The sequence below is a fragment of the Drosophila nasuta genome, chromosome 2R (genome assembly GCF_023558535.2).
Source record: "Drosophila nasuta strain 15112-1781.00 chromosome 2R, ASM2355853v1, whole genome shotgun sequence".
Lineage (NCBI taxonomy): Eukaryota > Metazoa > Arthropoda > Insecta > Diptera > Drosophilidae > Drosophila > Drosophila nasuta.
Genome location: NC_083456.1, coordinates 14789881 through 14808133, shown reverse-complemented (window position 1 = coordinate 14808133; position 18253 = coordinate 14789881). Strand labels below are relative to the sequence as shown.

General features: G+C 37.2%; 3 protein-coding genes across 14 annotated transcripts; 1 reads left to right on the top strand and 2 right to left on the bottom strand.

Annotated features, from left to right (window-relative positions):
* Nucleotides 1-212: 212 nt before the first annotated feature.
* On the top strand, nucleotides 213-15640 carry LOC132785371 (C-terminal-binding protein). 12 transcript variants are annotated; one of them, XM_060791443.1, is made up of 8 exons: nucleotides 213-321; nucleotides 7204-7725; nucleotides 7800-8105; nucleotides 8170-8430; nucleotides 8497-8637; nucleotides 8742-8964; nucleotides 12215-12504; nucleotides 12903-15640. In XM_060791443.1, the coding sequence occupies exons 2-8, from the start codon at nucleotides 7531-7533 to the stop codon at nucleotides 12984-12986; spliced, it is 1500 nt and encodes a 499-aa protein (XP_060647426.1). In that variant the 5' UTR covers nucleotides 213-321; nucleotides 7204-7530; the 3' UTR covers nucleotides 12987-15640. The 12 variants fall into 12 exon arrangements, with proteins under 12 accessions (XP_060647426.1, XP_060647432.1, XP_060647430.1 ...); XM_060791449.1 differs by lacking the exon at nucleotides 213-321 and adding an exon at nucleotides 443-554 and having other exon boundaries at nucleotides 12239-12504; XM_060791447.1 differs by lacking the exon at nucleotides 213-321 and adding an exon at nucleotides 443-554 and having other exon boundaries at nucleotides 12215-12489.
* On the bottom strand, nucleotides 14564-18215 carry LOC132785369 (traB domain-containing protein). Its single transcript, XM_060791439.1, is given in 6 exon segments — nucleotides 14564-14838; nucleotides 14840-15457; nucleotides 15521-15640; nucleotides 15709-16448; nucleotides 17304-17713; nucleotides 18092-18215. Coding segments are annotated over 5 exon segments (1671 nt in total). The 5' UTR covers nucleotides 17449-17713; nucleotides 18092-18215; the 3' UTR covers nucleotides 14564-14790.
* LOC132785382 (uncharacterized) lies at nucleotides 16478-17207 on the bottom strand. Its single transcript, XM_060791466.1, has one exon. It carries the CDS (start codon nucleotides 17180-17182, stop codon nucleotides 16529-16531), a length of 654 nt encoding a protein of 217 aa, XP_060647449.1. The 5' UTR covers nucleotides 17183-17207; the 3' UTR covers nucleotides 16478-16528.
* Nucleotides 18216-18253: the final 38 nt, after the last annotated feature.

Below are 18253 nucleotides of genomic sequence, written 5' to 3'. Positions count from 1 at the left end.
GGCTAACGATTACAGATAAATTTCATTAAGTAAAAATAATAATCATGGTCACATTGAATAGAAAAGCAAAATGCATTTTTGTATTCTATGCCATGATTTTCAGTAGTACTTTTTATCGATACCAGTGCTGTCTCGAAGCGGTATATTTTGGTATATTTGTGAACACCCAAAAGTATATTTAAAATTAAATTCGTGGTCACGCTGAATCCCAGCGCAAGTCGCACTAAGGTTTTGCGCGTTTTTGTTGTTTTTCGGCATTAATTTACTAATTAAGTACTATTTGTTAAAAGTCTATTATTTAATCAAATATCTGGTTTAAACGTAAGACAAACATTCTATTTAAGTGGAATCTCAAACTATTATCTATGTTTAGTCATTGAACATTGCGTTGTATTGTGACTGCGTGGGAGCGTAAACATGGGAATGGTTGCTCGAATGCTAAGAAGAAGCATATGAAAGAATATTTTGTGTGCAAGTGGATGAGAAGAAAAATTTAATAGTTAATAGTGTCATTTGAAATATATCGTACAAAATACAGTACGTAATATTCCCAGGTGTGTGTTTTTCATCAACAATTCTATTGTACATATAGAATTTCATGTTATATTAGTAATACGCGGCAAATGAGTAGCATCGCGGCGCATTGAGTAGCATCGCGTCATTGCTGTACTAAAACTAAAAAATTGCCGTATTCGTATTCCGCCATTTTGAAAGCTGCGAGTCGAAAGTGGAATTTGGACGCGTTGCTGGTAAAAAATTTATGAAAAATATAGAAAAAGTACACCGAATTTATGAAAAATGCATGCAAATTACGCACAAACCTATCCCGCTGGTGTTGATCTATGAATTGTGTATGTGGCAATGTGTTTAGCACGTGAAATAGTGTAATTATAAAATCGCAAAAAAAAAACGCGAGTGCTGCGGCCGCCACCGTCGCCGCCGCCGCCACAAAGAAGGAAAAACGAAAATGAAAATACATATAAAATATGAAAAAAATGAAAAACTAGTGCACTTGCTGCTAATACTGCAGTAAAAATCTATAATGAAATAAATGGCATTTTGTGCGGGCTTTTAATGTTTTCTCCCAATCTCGAAATATGAATAAAAGTATTGCTTCTTCTTTTTGTTTTCGACCAACCAAGCAAGCTGTATGTGTATGTGTACGCTCGTGTGCATGTGTGAGTGCGTGCGCGATAAACGTGTACAAGAAAAAAGCAAAAGAAAAAATTTAAACGTGCAGAATTTCGTATGAATTTTTAAAGCCGATTTACATGCGCTTGCTCACTTATATATATCTGCTGTATCTGTATGTATGAGTGTGTATATTTTTGGGAGTAGCAGCGAGTGTGTGTGAGCGAGATAGAGAGCAGCGGTCACTACACACATACATACATATATATATACACAAGTCATTTGTTGTTGCCAATACGCAAAACATAAATAAAATTGTGCAATAATTTTATTTCCTATACTACGCGCGTTCAACACAAACTTATATCTCTTTAATGGTTTATGTGTGTATTTCTTTTTTTTTTTAAATTTTGCCGAGTGACAATTTACACGCAAGGTTCACTGCGCAACGCCCCTGTGTCTCTTAAATCCGTCCCTTTCCCCTACTTCGGCAACATGCTACCGCCACAGTCGCTGCTGCTCATCGTTGTTATTTTGCCGCCGCCACAATTTGTGTTGGAGTGAACAGAATACAGGCTAAGAACGAGTGTGTGCGAGCGAGCAAGCAATAGCAGCAAAAGCCGAGCCTGTCGTCTGCCTTTTTTTCTCCAACAGGCGAATGACATATTTCAACAACATTTCTGTTGCCGTTTAAGTCCTTTAAAGGGTGAAAGTGTATCTCTGGTACTCTTTGAAGTCGCCTTTTTTATTCTCTTTTTTTTTTTGTTTGTAAAATTTCCATACTTGAAAGTTTGGCGCAACTCTCGAGTGCGTTGTATGTGTGGGAGAGAGAAGAAAGTTTCAATCGCTTTAAAGAGCAAATCGTCGTTAAAGCTGTTTGAAGCGAATGTCAGTGCTCATTAAAGTTTCGTTGTTGTTCCCCTTTTGAATGTTCTCGTTTGGAGAGTCCTATAAATAGCGTGCAACATGCTCGCTTCGCTTCCTACTTACTTTTCTCACTCTTATTGTCCAGTTGCTGCCTGCATATTGATTGAAAAAACAGAAAAATTGTGCACAGAGTCCGAGCTGAAGCTTGAAGCATGGTCAAGGGGTTAAAGGGGAAAAGAAATAGAGAGAAGTTCCGTTGGCATGAGTGTTCGTAGTAGTTGTGCAATTTATGCATACATAAATAAATAAATACAAATGTTCGCACACGTAAAAAAAAGAGTTTTTATAAACTTGCTGCTGTCAATGTCCATAAATATTTCACTTACACAGCTAGGTGGAGAGAGAGCGAGCGAGACGGTTGGCAGAACCCATTACTGAGTGCTCCCCATTCCCTTTACTCCTCCCCTCTAACCTTACCCTTACCCTTGCTTGCAGCCCAATGAAATTGGCGCTTGTTTCAAGTTTTATTACAACATTTTTTCTCTTGTTGTCATGTTTTTCTGTCGTTCGTTCGTCGCTCTCGTTGTGGCGCCCTCTGTTGTACCCATCAGAGCAGAGCAGATACTCACATACACTCATACTACACTTGTGTCTGCGCTGTGTAATCATATTTTCTTTTTTCGTATTTTTTTCTACCACCCCCCTCGATTCAGTTTATGTCTATTTCGCATATTTGCATTGTTATGGATTTTTCTTTTTCCTTTTTCTGTCTATCACGATGTGTATGCGCTATAGTGTATATTTATACATACATACATACGAAAGTCTATATCTGTCTGTTGTGTATACATTTTGATAGAGATATGGGGATTGGGCTGTTGTTGTTGGCAAGTCCAAGTCGAATTGGCTTTGTTGTTGTTTGTATTCGTTTTAAATGCGAAAAATCCACTTGAAAATTTTCCTTTTGCACACACAAAAAAAAAAAACAATAGTTTATTGTGCAGTATCTTTATAATAAGCTAGATATTTGCTATCAATGTGTGGCATGCACTTAACGCGCAAATCGCAATAGACGAATCTTGAAACTCGAGTTCACACAGCTCATCAAATAGCCTCTTATCATCAATATTATGAGTTTGCTATATTCACTTTAGTCTGTTTTTATTTGTTTGTTGCTGGCTGCCAAGCAAAAGAATACCTAGAATAGAATAGAGAAACAATTGCTGCACAACACCTGCGACAGGAATTTCACACTTTCAAAGCGAAAACAAAAGGCAACTAAAATAGACGCTGTGCGTTTAAATTTAAATTCTTATGAAAGCAAATTTCAAACGTAAATACAAACCAAACCAAACATACATCGATTTAGATACATATATCCACTATAATATATATTTAGGGAAAATTTGGTGGCTCGCTGGCTGCCGCTGCTGGTGCTGCTTTGTATCATCCATCGATTGAAATAAAAGTAGATAAATCAAGCCACAATACTCGCAGAACACAATTGGATTGTTGTGCCAAATGGTTTTCGCAACAACAGCAACAACAATTTAGCAGCTGGCAACGTGCGAGAGCCAATATAAAGTGTTTTTGTTGTTGCCCCCTCGAGTGACTTGCAATGCTTGCAGTTTCTTTATTTATTTTTTTTGATATTTCAATTTGCGTCATTCAATATGAAGTACTTAGTATATGCACGGCACGCTCTGGCAAAAAATAGAAAAATCAAAATAAAACACAAAACTTATGCACAAAACGCACAAAAAAATAATAAAAAAAAAAGGCTTTACTGAAAGCGATCGTCGGCAACAGCAACTTTTTTCTCTTTTATTTGCCGGCTTTAATGCAAATAAGCGGGCGAGAAAGCGGCAGAGGAAAAAGCGCGCCAAATGCGACGTCATGGAGTTGCGAGTCCGTTAATTCAAAGTCAAAACAAGTTGAGCAAGAGAGGTAGCAAGAACGAGCGAGACAGACTAATGAGAAGCAAAGAAAGAGTGTGTGGAGCACATTAAGAAATCAACAAGATATACAGAGTCAGTCAGTCACATATTATTAGCATTCGCAAACCAGATGTAGATTACTTGAGTACAGTACTCATTAGATAAAGTGGAAATCATAAAATCGTAGTCTAATAATATTAATTATTTTAATTTTATTTATGTGTTTAGTTTCTGTAGAAATTTTTTACTTCAACTTAACATATTATTATTATGTAATACAACATTAAGGGAAATAGTATATACACAAATAAGATCTTTGACTTGTCTTTTAAAATGGGCACCTGCAGTTGTTTTGTTTATTTATTTTTTTAAGTCTGTATGGGAATAAACAGTCATTGATTACAGTAAGTGCTGTAGCCATTAACTTGTGCGTTTGAATCGTTCCTCTTTCCGACCCCCTCAAGATGACCCCCGTTCACTAAAAATTGTAGCGGAAAGCAGTCATATGTCGCTCTATCTCACTCTCTCCCTTTTCGATACTCTCCTTACCCTTTCTCTTTCTCTTTAGTCGCCAATGACTGTTGACTACTGCAATGGCGTCATCAGCATCAGCTCTTTAAAACTTTTTTGCCTGCCCCAAGACTTACACAAACAAGCACACGTATCGAAGTCAGTGTATGTGTATGTGTGTTTGGAGTGTACAAATGCGCATGACTTGTAAATACGTATGTGTATGTATTTTAAACGTGTTTCACACACACACACACACACATGCATCGACAGTCGGCTCGAGCCATTGCTTCGTTTTCGTTATTGTGGCATTAAGCCAACAAACAATTTAAGCCAACATGAGTTTTTCCTGCCTAAGAAATTGTGGCAAAAAGCAGAAAAAATACATACACACAATCGTACATATGTATGTATTGTATGTGTGTGTACATTAAAATTGTACTTTTGCTGTCTGCTACTCTGGCGCTGTTATCGTGCGTCGTTGACGTTGTCGGGTTGATAAACCGGTTTGCTGGCTTGGAATCACTCGGCTTGGTTTGGCTATAGCTATAGCTCCATAAAAAAAAAAAAACAACTACAACACGATTGCTGCCTGCCATTCGCCATCGTTGCTGCTCGGTTTGTGTGCTGTGTGTTGTGTTCTTAGTTTTAACTTTTGCTGCTGTTAGATAGCCGGCGGCAACAGCGGCAATCGGCAGTCGGTGTTGTTCAGGTAGCAACAACAACAGCAACACTAACAAAAGTCAAGCAGTGAAATGTATCTGTTAGATACGCGGCCAAGATTTACTGTACACTCATCGCTCTGGCGGCGCTAGTTGTGATTTATTGTATGTATCATTTCCTATATGATTAACTTTGTGATGGTTCTGATGAACAACCACAACATGCATTTATTGTGTATATGTTAGCATCAATCGAAATCAATTCTTTGAATACGCAAAAAAAGAAAGACTAGCAACATCAACAGGTTTTTTCATCGCTACTTTCTCAATCACAAAAAGAAAAAGAGCGCGCGCTGTTTGTTGCGTGGGAGCGTTGAACACGTTGCTGCATCCTGTGGATAAATTGAAACTGAACTCAACTCAAGTGGTAGTTGTTGTTGTAGCTGGCTGTGTAGTTACTGCTGCCCTGGATCGGTTGGAAAACTGGTTTTTGGCGCGCTTTCAAAAACGTTTGTGTGAATGTATGTGTGTTCTGCAGTTTGCTGTGGCTTCCTTTCACTGAACTCTAAACTGTTGCCACACCAATAGTTAATAAATATTATTTATTGCGTGCCATCGATTTGTTGTGGACTGCTAAAAATCAGACACAAAATCAAAAATAATCACACAATATGTCTCATGCATTTCGGAATTGTTTTTAAAAATAACAATCGTTGGTTAATCGGACCGGGAAACAAGGTGACGAGGCTCTAGCGACTACGGCATGTGTATGTCATAATTGCGTCGCACATATTTTTGTGTTAGCCATTTGCTGTCATTATTATCTGCTCTGAGCATCTGTGCAAGTCTATTTTCTCAGCTTGCTTCCATTTGGCATTTGCTATTAATATGATTATAATTATTATTATTGTAGTAGTCAGTTCAGTTCAGTTGAGTTGCCGCCTTATACGTGACACACAACTGATGTGGCTATGTGTCTCTTTTGTAGTCGTCGTTGTAGTTGTCGTTGTCGCGATAGACAGGAAAGTAGATTCACATGATGTGTGTGTTGTGTTGTGTGAGTCGCTTATCAATGCTGTTTCTCTGTATTGTGTGTCGTCGTGTGTTGTAGATAATTGCCTTAGCCAAATCTGCGATTCTGTGTATAAAAATATTTGTTTTGTTCCGCCAAAAAAAATTCATTAATGTCGAATGCATTTTAAATATTGAAGATTTTCCGTATCTCTTTTATTTCATTCAGTTCCTGTGTTGCGGGGTGTTCCAATTTTCAGTAATCAGTGTATTCTCTTATCATTCGCTGCTGCTCCAGATATGGAAACGTTGTTCTATTCTGTTCTCGACTGTTAAATGTTGACTGTTGATAAGATACGCGTGTGAACACGTTAACTAATCCAAAATTAGCTACAGTACAGCTGGGGCCTGTTACTTGCTGACTTGCTGTTGTCTTGGTGTCCGTCTAACGTCCGTCTAATCAACGGCAAACGATGTTGATAAGACGGCCAATGGAACGCGTAGAATGATGGGGGCAATGCCATATTCGTATCATGGTCTTGTTAATGTGACAATAGTAACAAGAAATGTCTTTCATACACCGACCGACAGAATGCCACAAATACACACACTTATACATATGTATATGTATAAACGCTCACAAACTGTGAAGCGTTAAATTTCCATGTTCTCGCACCCCATCCCAAAGTTCTCCAGACCATTCCATTCCAGCCAGCTGCGCAATCTGTGTGTATGACTGTGATTGTGGAAGAGAAAAGAGAGTTGAGAGGGATTGGGCGGGCGGTAGCGTAGTGCAATCAAAAAGTATCTTTATCGCTGATGATTGCGAAATCCAAACGAAACTTGTCATCGGTGAATTTTGTGCTGACATTGGCGCGATTTGTTAGTGATTCGTAAGCGATTCGTGTTGCTCTTGTCGAAGCCGTTTTTTTTCTTTCTTTTATTGTACTTTGTTTGTACTTTGACATCAAATTTCATGTTTTCCATTAAATTTGCAAGTTGTAATAATGTGACACTGGTTTATATTATGCATTATTTTGTGACATACTAATATGTTTTTGTTTTCTTTTGTTTTTTTGTTGTAGGATTCTCTTTTTCGATTTCAATATGAAGCGCCAAAAATGATTGAAATGTGTGAATCGTCATCTTGAAAAGGTTTTGTTTCTGTTGATTGAAATTAAAGTAACTGCAACACGTAACAAAGAAACAACCAAAACAAAACAAAATACAAGAAGGAAAGAAAACGTTAAACACTAACGAAGATTAATTTCTGATTAACAAAACAACACAAGGAAGAAGCCAGAAAACAGCAGAAAAAACCACGGTGCAGTAATTTGTATCTTTAAAAGCAGCCGCAAGGAACCGCAATCAATCAACAAACTATAAACAGACAAACAACAAACAAAAGGAACATGGATAAAAATCTAATGATGCCCAAGCGTTCGCGCATGGACGTTAAAACCAACTTTGCCAATGGCCCACTGCAGGCGCGACCATTGGTTGCCCTGCTGGATGGACGCGACTGTTCGATCGAGATGCCCATACTAAAGGATGTGGCTACAGTGGCCTTCTGCGATGCACAGAGCACATCCGAAATACACGAGAAGGTAAGTCGACACAAATGACTGACAGCTTTTAACTCCATTTGATTTATTTATGTGGTCTGTTTTGCGTTTTGCAGGTGCTGAATGAAGCAGTTGGCGCATTGATGTGGCACACCATCATCTTGACTAAGGAAGATCTTGAAAAATTTAAAGCTTTACGCATCATTGTGCGCATTGGCAGCGGCACAGACAACATCGATGTTAAAGCCGCTGGCGAGTTGGGAATTGCAGTGTGCAACGTCCCCGGCTATGGTGTCGAGGAGGTGGCAGACACAACAATGTGCTTGATTTTGAACCTATATCGGCGCACCTATTGGCTGGCGAATATGGTGCGAGAGGGCAAGAAGTTTACCGGCCCTGAGCAAGTGCGAGAGGCGGCGCATGTAAGTTGTAATCTTTATTCTGAGCAAAATATATATATAAATTAATGAACGATTTTGTTTTTAGGGCTGCGCACGTATTCGTGGCGATACCTTAGGATTAGTTGGATTGGGTCGCATTGGTAGCGCTGTGGCGTTGAGGGCAAAAGCATTCGGCTTCAATGTTATATTCTACGATCCCTACCTACCCGATGGCATTGACAAATCGCTCGGCCTCACACGCGTCTATACCCTGCAGGATCTGCTCTTTCAGTCCGACTGCGTCTCACTGCATTGCACGCTTAACGAGCACAATCATCATTTAATCAATGAATTCACAATTAAACAGGTAAAATCGGAAATGCGAAATTATCCAATCTGTTCAAATATTAATGATAGTTAATGTGCATTTCAGATGCGACCTGGAGCATTTCTGGTGAACACCGCCCGCGGCGGTCTGGTTGATGACGAGACTTTGGCGTTGGCACTGAAACAGGGACGGATAAGAGCAGCCGCATTGGATGTGCACGAGAATGAACCATACAATGTATTTCAAGTAAGAGATTGTTGTAAAACGAAACCTTTTACGCAATCTGAGATGAAGCCGCAACCACGCTTGGCATGTTTCATACTAAACGAAATTCTATTTTCATATTTCAGGGTGCACTGAAAGATGCTCCAAATCTGATTTGCACACCACACGCCGCCTTCTTCAGCGATGCATCCGCAACGGAGCTGCGCGAAATGGCAGCCACCGAAATACGACGAGCGATTGTCGGCAATATTCCAGAAGTGCTGAGGAATTGCGTTAACAAGGAGTACTTCATGCGCACGCCGCCCACAGCTGCGGCCGGCGGTGTTGCGGCGGCTGTTTATCCCGAAGGTAAACTACAAATGATATCAAATCAAGAAAAGTAGTGGGAGGCTGAAACAGATGCCAGGGAGAGAGCGTTACAAACAACATAACAAAAAACCACAAACAGTAACAGAAATCAGAAATCGTTTATACACACACACACACACACACCATATATATATATATACACAATCACAAGCAAACAAATACACATACACATACATATTAACACAACACACACATTTATGCAGCGACAAAACATACTTCTATAATTCTTCTGATTCATTTGCAAGCACACACATACAACATATAAATACATATATATAAATGAGAGAGATAGAGAGAATCGCGTTCGATGAAGATTTTAAAGAATGCGTGCTATAAAAGTTGATATATAAGTTAAACAGATTAAGCTCTATAAATATATATATTATTTGGAAGTGACTTTTTGGATCGCACTTCAAACATGGCAAAGAGAATGTTTGATGACGATGAGGAGAGGTTTAGAGCGCGACCGATGTTGGGTCACAAGTTATAAATGATTTATACATACATATACAAATCAAAATCATGCATAGTAAGCTTTATAACTGCAAACGCTTAACAACTGAATCGACTTAGCACTAACAAATCCGTTGTTGTATATGTGTATTGGTTTACAAACAACAAAAGAAAAATAGTGAAAGTATTGCGGTTTATTCTAGACTTAGTTGGGTCTGAAGCAAAACAAGTAGCAATTCCAAAACTAATTGAAAAATGATTGTTAAAACATTAACTCTGTGTATTCAAAATAGGTTCGATTAGGATTTAATGCAACCGCAAGTGCAAAAGTACTTACAAATTGATTGTCCTCCAAAATTCCTCGCCCAGGCTCCCCAACTTGTCAGCGTTTGTAGTTAGAGTAAAACTATAATTTCGTTTTGTGTAATGTACAATAATATATATATATGCGTATGTAGATATGTATGTATATGTGTTAACATATATATGTATAATTCATAATTATTTACAGCAAAAGGTGAAAGTAAACAATTTGATGGATTGTTCTTGTTGTTAATTGTTTTGAGACCCTGCCTCACACATGATTAATATAACCTACTTTACAAACATGAACAACAACTATTTAACTCTCAGTCAATACAAAATATTTAAAATATATGAAAACATTTTGATGAATGCTACTATATTGATACGTGGTACAATACCGTACAATGTGTAATTGTAATAGTACTAACCAAGCACAAAGTTTTATAGACCTCTGTAGCTTCCAATGCCTCTAAAGCTGTAGTGAGCAAACGCAAAGTATTATTTTTAAGAACCGATTGATTCAGCGCCATAAATTACTGACTTTCTTTCAAATATGCCAAACAACATAAAAAAAAAACTAAAACTGATGAAATGACAAAACGTGTTAAATTATGCGATTCATTATTTATGTTGCTCGATTACCACTGCTCTATAATGCATAATGATCTCATCATCCAAGTTTATTTTCGCCTTGCGTAAAGATCGTAACATTCTTAGACCACAATATAATTAACTACACACAATTATACTCTGAAAAGAAGTAATGACAACACGGCGCGAGAAGTAGAACCACATCTATAAATAATAATAATAATAATAAAGAAAAGAGAGAGTAAAATTAATACATAGTCTATGTACATTTAAAATATATAACAGAAATTATATTAAAACACAAAACAAACAAAAACAAAATAATTACTATTAAAACACTTAGATTAACTTTAATGATAAAGGCAGTTAAACAAACCAGAAGATAAGAAAAAAGTAAAAATATAAAACCAAAAAACAGCACATTATGATCAACCGAGTACTCGGTACATTTAAGAATTGTTAGCGTAAAAAATGTAAGAATATTTACAGAAACAACATAAGAAAAGGAAAAAAAATAACGAAACAAAGGCGCAAAAGTATAATTTTGTAAAATTTTTGCAATTTAAGTTAATAATTAAACAATTAATGCAATTGACGCCAAGTTTTTCAAATTTATTCTTTATTAATTTTCGCTCAAGACCAATATCAGCAAAACTCAAAACATATTCCTTAAATAAAACTAAATGAAAGTCATCAAGTTTTTTTTTTTCAATATATATTTTGTTTTGTTTTGAAAACAAAATTTATGAAATTTCAAGCACAAAACAACATATAGGCATAGAAACAAACAAACAAACACATACACCCGCATAAATATACATTTATATATATTATGGAGCATAAAAAAACACTCAGAAATCCCAAAACACACAACAACAACAACAACACAACATGCATCCACACACACACATACACACACAAGATCCTACGAGCATATAGCGAGCTGCAACAACAAATGAGCAAAATAAAGTTAAACAGAAATAAAAAAAGAGGAAATTAATAAGCATAAGCGTAAAAGTAAAGAGACAAAAAAATAAAATACTGTTATTTTGTAATGTATAAAAATATTTTTAATAACTGTGAAAGCTAAATAAAATTAAAAACTATTGAAGAAACCAGAGCAAGTTAATTTCAAAGTCAACCAACTAATGAACCGAACCTTTCCAGAAAACAAAAATGCAGTAAAATGAAAACAACAAAATTATCAAATAAAACCAAATCTTTAATGAACACCAATTATTGTTGCTTTTGTGTGGCGCTTCGTTGCAAAATTGTTGAAATCAAATCTTATTTATTTTTACATTTTTTTTTGTATATAAATTTTGATTTTTTTCCTTTGGGATGATGGCATCATTGAGTGCAGAGCAGAGCAAGCGTAATATTTAATAAACGAAAACGAAATGATGAATAAATAAATAGATTTATAAATAGAGTACAATTTCGCATTAACATTCCCCTTATAGAAAGTCAGTAATTTATGACCGTCGTCGGACAGCGGAATCGATTTGCATAGATGATAGCCTATTATATTTTAGCTATAAGGAACGCAACAATCATATTACGAAACTATTTTTACTGTGGGACCTGGGACCATGGAAATTCTACAGTTGTAGGCGCCTGTTCTGAACTCATCGCATCATAAATTCTTAAGAAGCAGATTGCCATTAAACGGCAGTTTGTCTTTCCTATTCGTCCGCCACTAGCCACTTTTTAGACCACACGCAGCCACCACCAATCGAGAACTATTCTATAACTTCCTCACATTATATCCCCTCCTCAAAAAAGTAATGAAAAAAAACAATCAAACAAGAAATACAGCAACATATTATTAACATACCTAAATATAAAATACCAATACAAAAATCGAAATACAAAACAGGATTAAATGGCGGCTATTATACAGGCGCACTGCATCATCGGGCACACAGCACCACACCGCATGATGGTCCCCACAGTACAACAAATCTTGGCGGCAGCAGCAGTTCTGCCTTGGCACCGCCTCCGCCCTCCGCTGGCGCTAACTCCGTGGCCGCAGCTGCTGCTGCTGTGGCCGCGGCAGCTGCCGCGCTCCTGCCGTCGCCGGTTCCGCCGAACGCTGCTGTGCCAACGGTGCCACATTTGTCGCCGCAAGTTGGTGGATTGCCGCTTGGAATTGTGAGTAGCCAATCGGTAGGTACACAAGTTACCAGTGTTGTGTTTTGTGTGTGCGCAATGTGTGTCCAAGTCGTTCGTACCTGTTAGTTTCATGTGGTAGTCATCTGTGTGTGTGCGTGTGTATGTGTGTGGTCTAGCTTGTTGTTATTGTTGTTCATGTTGATGTTGATGTTGTTTGCCACTTGTTCTTGTTCTTTTATATTGGTCATTAGTTGTTGTTTGCCTAGGCTAGGGTTTTTACTAACAGAACTATACAATACTATATATGCTTTATGAATACATACTACATATTATATAGTTATCCTAGATACATTTAAATATATATCTTTATATTCTCATTTAATACAAACTATATAATCGTGAATGGTGAATTCCTTCGAATTTATACTAATCGTTTGACATCTTGTTTTTAGCACCTGAGTGCGCCAGACCCTAATAATCATCTGTCATCGAGCATTAAATCCGAAGTAAAGGTCGAGTCAACGGAGACGCCGTAGGCTTGCTGCGTCGTTGCTGGAGGAGGCGAAATTGGTGTGGCAACGGACAGTAACATTATGGAAATTCACGCGGATGACAGACAGGAGGCAGGCAGTCAGAAAGTCAGATCTACATATACTGAATCTTAAGTTAATATCTGTGCATTTCGCATAGCCAGACATACAAACGTGATCTTATATTTGTTGTAAAACCAATCTACAATCACATCATCTGCATCTGTATCTCTTCTGTATCTGTATCTGTCCATCACATCTATCTGTCTGTCTGTGCCTGTGCCTGGCCCCCCTGTATGCCAGATTCATGCGCACCAGCCTTTGATTTGATTTTTTCCAAGTTTCTAAGTTATAATTTAAAATACGATACATATTTGCATTACCAACCCTAAAAACAAAACAAAACAAAAAATCTAATGAGAAACCCAAAACAAAAACACACACACAACACGCCTCAAAATTAACTACGTATGTATTTAGAATTTAATTTGTAACTATTTAGAATTTTACAGTTACAATTTAAGACTTTTATTTGTATTGCAGCAAATTGTAAGAGAAAATAAAAATATGTTACCTACATATAAGCGCAAAAACAAAACAAAAACACAAAATGTTGGAAAATTTTAACTAAAAAAGAAAAGAGAAAAAAAAAACAAAATTTATGGCATACAAAAACAACACACAAGAGAGACGTTTAGTGCTTAAGATACGTTTAAAGTACATAATAAAAAACAAACGCAGTGTATATCTTTGTGTAATATAAATTAGTTGCTTGACAAGGGGTTCCCATGAAATTTTGCGTTTGAGTCCAATTGAAAAGCCATTTCCCAACATATCCAGTGAAAAAACAACGTATTTTTAGGTATGTAAACTTTTATTTGAGTCAGTTATACACAAAGGTTTCTTTCGGGTGGAATACTATTTTAAATGCTACATAACACCAGTTCTAAATTAGCACAAACTACACAGCGTCAAGACAATTTGCTTGTATTTGTAATACAGTTTTTGCGTTTACAATTAAAATCTTTTAATAAAGTATTGTGTAGGTAGGTTTCTTTTTTGTTTTTAGTTTTTTTTTATTGTAAAATTCCTCAATATAATATGTAACATTTAACACACGGCCATTCTTCCAATGTCGAAGGTCCATCACGTTTTCACTTAATTTTAAACGATACTATCTAAATTTTAGTTTTGTTTTCTACGGAATGAACAACAGTTACATACATGAGAGTCGAGTTGAAGATAAAGTATTGGATCTGCTGCACGGGGCACATTCACATTTAGAGTTATGCTAAAGTTATACACTATACAAGTAACAATTGAAGTTTATTTTTGAGCTAGAATTAAGCTTGTCGCGAAACCATGTGCATACAATACGGGCGCCTAACTAACTGGTCAAAACACATGACTAATTATTTGCGGGGATCTGTGTGTGATTGTGTATAAATGTAGTGTCAGTTCTAACAACTATGCAGGGACAGGACAGCAATATTAATCAAGTCCGTATGCAATAGAATATGAGTCGAGACCCAAGTATCTAAATGTATATTTGTATGTCTGTACTTTTCAGTAGTATTGTATTGGGTTTTTTAAAACCAGGAATATGTTGAAATGTCTTTTCTTCTTTCTTTTGTTTTTGTTTTGTATCTTGTTTTTTTGTACACTTGTGTGTTGTGTGTAAACAGGTTTTATCAAAAGCATCAAGTTCGTACAATACTTATAATATGTCAATACCCACCGAATTGTGTGGGCGTTTTACTTAAAAACGAGAATAAAATCAACAACATTGAAAACATGGTCCACGATCAACTTAAAAGAATCGCGTCAGCCGTGGCCTCATAATACGAAAGACGCCAAAAAAGACCGAGACCAATGAGACCGTACTTGAAGGTGTTCTTGCAGACCCGTTGGCCAAGGCTCGCTTGTGGTATTTCGAGTATGGCTGGAATCTTTTCGGGATCTACTTCGCCCCACATTTTTGCAATGCCGTTGGCATGACCAATGCCTACAACGCCAACAACACGTACGGGACGGACCTGATGGGCGCCAGGTGCAGCTTGCGGCAGAGCTGCCAGTTGCAGAGAATGACACAAATATAGATCACGTTCACGCACAAACACATCGGAGAACGCAGGAAATTCGCCGGCCATTTCTTGCATAAGTTTCTCCAACAAGTCACGCTGCTTGCATTCCTCCACCTCCTCGATGCTAATGCTATCCGTGAATGTCAAACGCCAGACCAACTTCATGGTCTGCCACAAGGATAAAGCGCGCAGAGCACGATATAGTGTGATGCGTATTGGACGATCACCGAGATGCAGAATACAGCCCGGCAACTTGTGTATTTCCTCGAAGGCGCGTCGAAATTCACCACCAGGTGCCATGCCCAGGTCCTTGGCAATCTGAGCACTCATTTGTAATAGCAAAATGAAGAAGATGCCATTGATATAGCCATGAGTCTGAATTATGCCGCGTATCTATAATGCAAATACTTGATATGAAAGTTGTTTCGAGATTAATAAATATGTTTTCGTAGTTACCTTGGGTATGTTGATGTTCTTTGCCTCCTCCAGCAGTGTTTTCTCATCAAGTTTCAATATGTGTACACGCGATGGACATAGCTCAACCATGACCACATCTGGACGGACATTTCGAATGACCTATATATTTAAAAGGGCAGTGATTAGTAAATACTCAACTATTTTTTTATATTAATATTTCCACTTACAAAAGACACATCATCTTGTGATTCCTCACTGAAGTGTGCCGTGCCCACAAGGTAGACCTTGCTGCCAAACGGGGTATTCAATAGTGTAACAGTCGATGGCAAATTTTGATCAAATTCCTCCAGAGTATCATAGATGACAATCTCGCGTTTGGTTTGTGGGTGATCGCTAACTGGTGCGGTCTCCGCTAGCTGCAAATTTGTCTCGTTGCCACCATCGGCTGCTGCGGATGCTTCGGCTATAGATATATCCAGTTTTTGCTTGCTAGTTTGCAGAAGAGATTCTGCCTTGCGTCGACGTTTATCGACAGTATTATCCACAGCTTTATTGGGTGATTTTCTGAGTATATTCTTCACTTTTTCGACTGCCTCGTCGTTATCTTCACTTGAGAGACTTTCGATCAGTACAACCTTTTTCTCCAGGTCTTCCACTTTAATAGAGTTTTCGTTAATTTCTATAATTGACAAATTGGGATTATCGGTCTTAAATATTGTCTTGTTGGCCAGCTGAGACTTTGGGTCCACTTCCTCCTGCGAGGTATTCGTATCAGTGCTCTCCGATTGTATCAACAACATGCTGGCGTTAATCGCTGCTGTATTATTTGTTTGTGCCAGAGGAGCATAGGAATTAAGAGATGCATCAGTTTCGCTGCCATTGCCATTCGAATAATCCTCGGCATCTGACATTTTTTGTGCGAATTTTGAATGTTCTGAGCTCTGATTCATATCAGCGATGAGGCTTTCTGTATAAATTAGGAAAAAGATATGAATATAAAGATTGAAATGCATTTAATAAACATAAAAAATATAAAATAACAAAAAATTATAGGTGCTGAGTTTTTTGCAAATACAAAGCTTTCAGCTCGTTCAAGTATGGTATATGATTCTCATCCTTGCAGTTATTTACTAAGAACTGTTGAAGCAATTCGTAACATTTCTGCTTTAAGATCACCAAATTGGATTTATGTTTTTCTTCCAGGTCATCCAACTTGGCTTCATATTTTTCCGCAAGATGCTTTCGCGTGCGTTCCAGCTTTTGGTCAATTTTTGCTTTGTGGTTATGTTTCTGTGATTGATATTCCTTCATAAATAATTCCTGTACTTCCATCTCGAAAAGGTTATCAGCTTGAAAACAGCTTTTCATAAATTTATGATCACCAATGAACACAGCAAAAATATGTGTTAGGAATTTTCGTGGAAATGACTGCAAATTTGGTTCATTAAGCGCCTTCTTAGAAGATTCTAAGAGTAAAGACTTTAGATCTTTTTGAAATTGTCTTTTGGCTAAAATCTGCTCTTGGAATTTTTTTTGATATTGCTCCAAATGATCGGTCTCAATACGAAGTGCAGCAATTTGCATCTTTAGTGTGTTTAAATGATTTACGTGACGAGCGTGTTGACTTTTTAGCATGTCTAGTTTATCCATATCTGTTGGGTGCTTAACAATGTTTGTAGCATCGGATTGATGCTTAGACATTTTATTATCCTTACTATAAGTTATTCTAATTTTGGGATTTTATAGCTAGAGATATGCTTAAGCTCAAGCTTTCGAATAAAGCCGCACGGCTGGCTGATTGTTAATAATTTTGTATGCTTACCGTTACACGATTTAAATGCCGTTGTGGATAGTTGATGATCCAATGCACTGTCATATAATGTACCGTCGCCAATAAAGGATGATTTGTTCTTCGGATCAGGGGTTTGCAACAACGAATTATTCGAGGATGAAGCTGATAAATCCATTACTATTGTGCACTATCGGTGGATGTTACGTATTTTCTTACTGTTTTATACTGCAGATGTAGATGGTAATTTGGTATACGTGTTGTTTGTATGTGTGCGTTTTGTGTGTGTACAGCTGCTATTTTGGAAGAATCGGTTACGGGTTGAAATTCGGTTTTATTTGGTTGTACGTATTTACATACATAAGAAGGTGTCGTATGTATGTATTATGTGACTGTACGTCGGGCTGACATCAGTTCGAGCGAGCTCCGTGTTCTGAGAATAACTGTAAGGTAAAACAATACCAAAAATTAATGACGGAAAGAGAGAGCGAGAGAGTGATTAGCGGTACCAATAGATAATTCAAGTCTACCTCCTCCTATCACGAACTTAAAATTTCAAAGATGTATTCTGCGTACGTGTACATAGCTCTTGATTATAAAATCAATGACAGGTATGTTCACAAATGAGCACAATATTCAATAAATCATAAGAAATTATTCGCGCAAGTATTCAGATAGTTATCAGTATTCACCCACAATATAAATATGTTTTGCTTTCGTCAGCTACTTACACAAGTGCTTCATATGCGCATACACAAACTTACGCACACATGCATACATATGTATCGTAATACATACCATAATAATTGTAGCAGGCTTACCTGAAAGTCTTAATTTTGCGTGTGCACTGCGGACTCACAGACTTTTAATTGACATTACAAACTTTTATCTATAGGGTATAGTGTTTTGTTAGTGTTTTTCCGTTGGTTATATATTTTGTTTTTGTTTAAATCAAACCCAAAAAACTAAAGAATGAAATTGTG

What these genes read in the sequence shown, in the direction of transcription:
- LOC132785371 (XM_060791443.1), top strand. Translation starts at nt 7,531, where the DNA reads ATGGATAAAAATCTAATGATGCCCAAGCGTTCGCGCATGGACGTTAAA. An exon ending in AAGTGCGAGAGGCGGCGCAT is followed by an intron (nt 8,106 to 8,169) that starts GTAAGTTGTAAT and finishes TTTTGTTTTTAG; the next exon opens with GGCTGCGCACGTATTCGTGG. An exon ending in ATGAATTCACAATTAAACAG is followed by an intron (nt 8,431 to 8,496) that starts GTAAAATCGGAA and finishes TGTGCATTTCAG; the next exon opens with ATGCGACCTGGAGCATTTCT.
- LOC132785382 (XM_060791466.1), bottom strand. Translation starts at nt 17,182, where the DNA reads ATGTCTAAGCATCAATCCGATGCTACAAACATTGTTAAGCACCCAACA.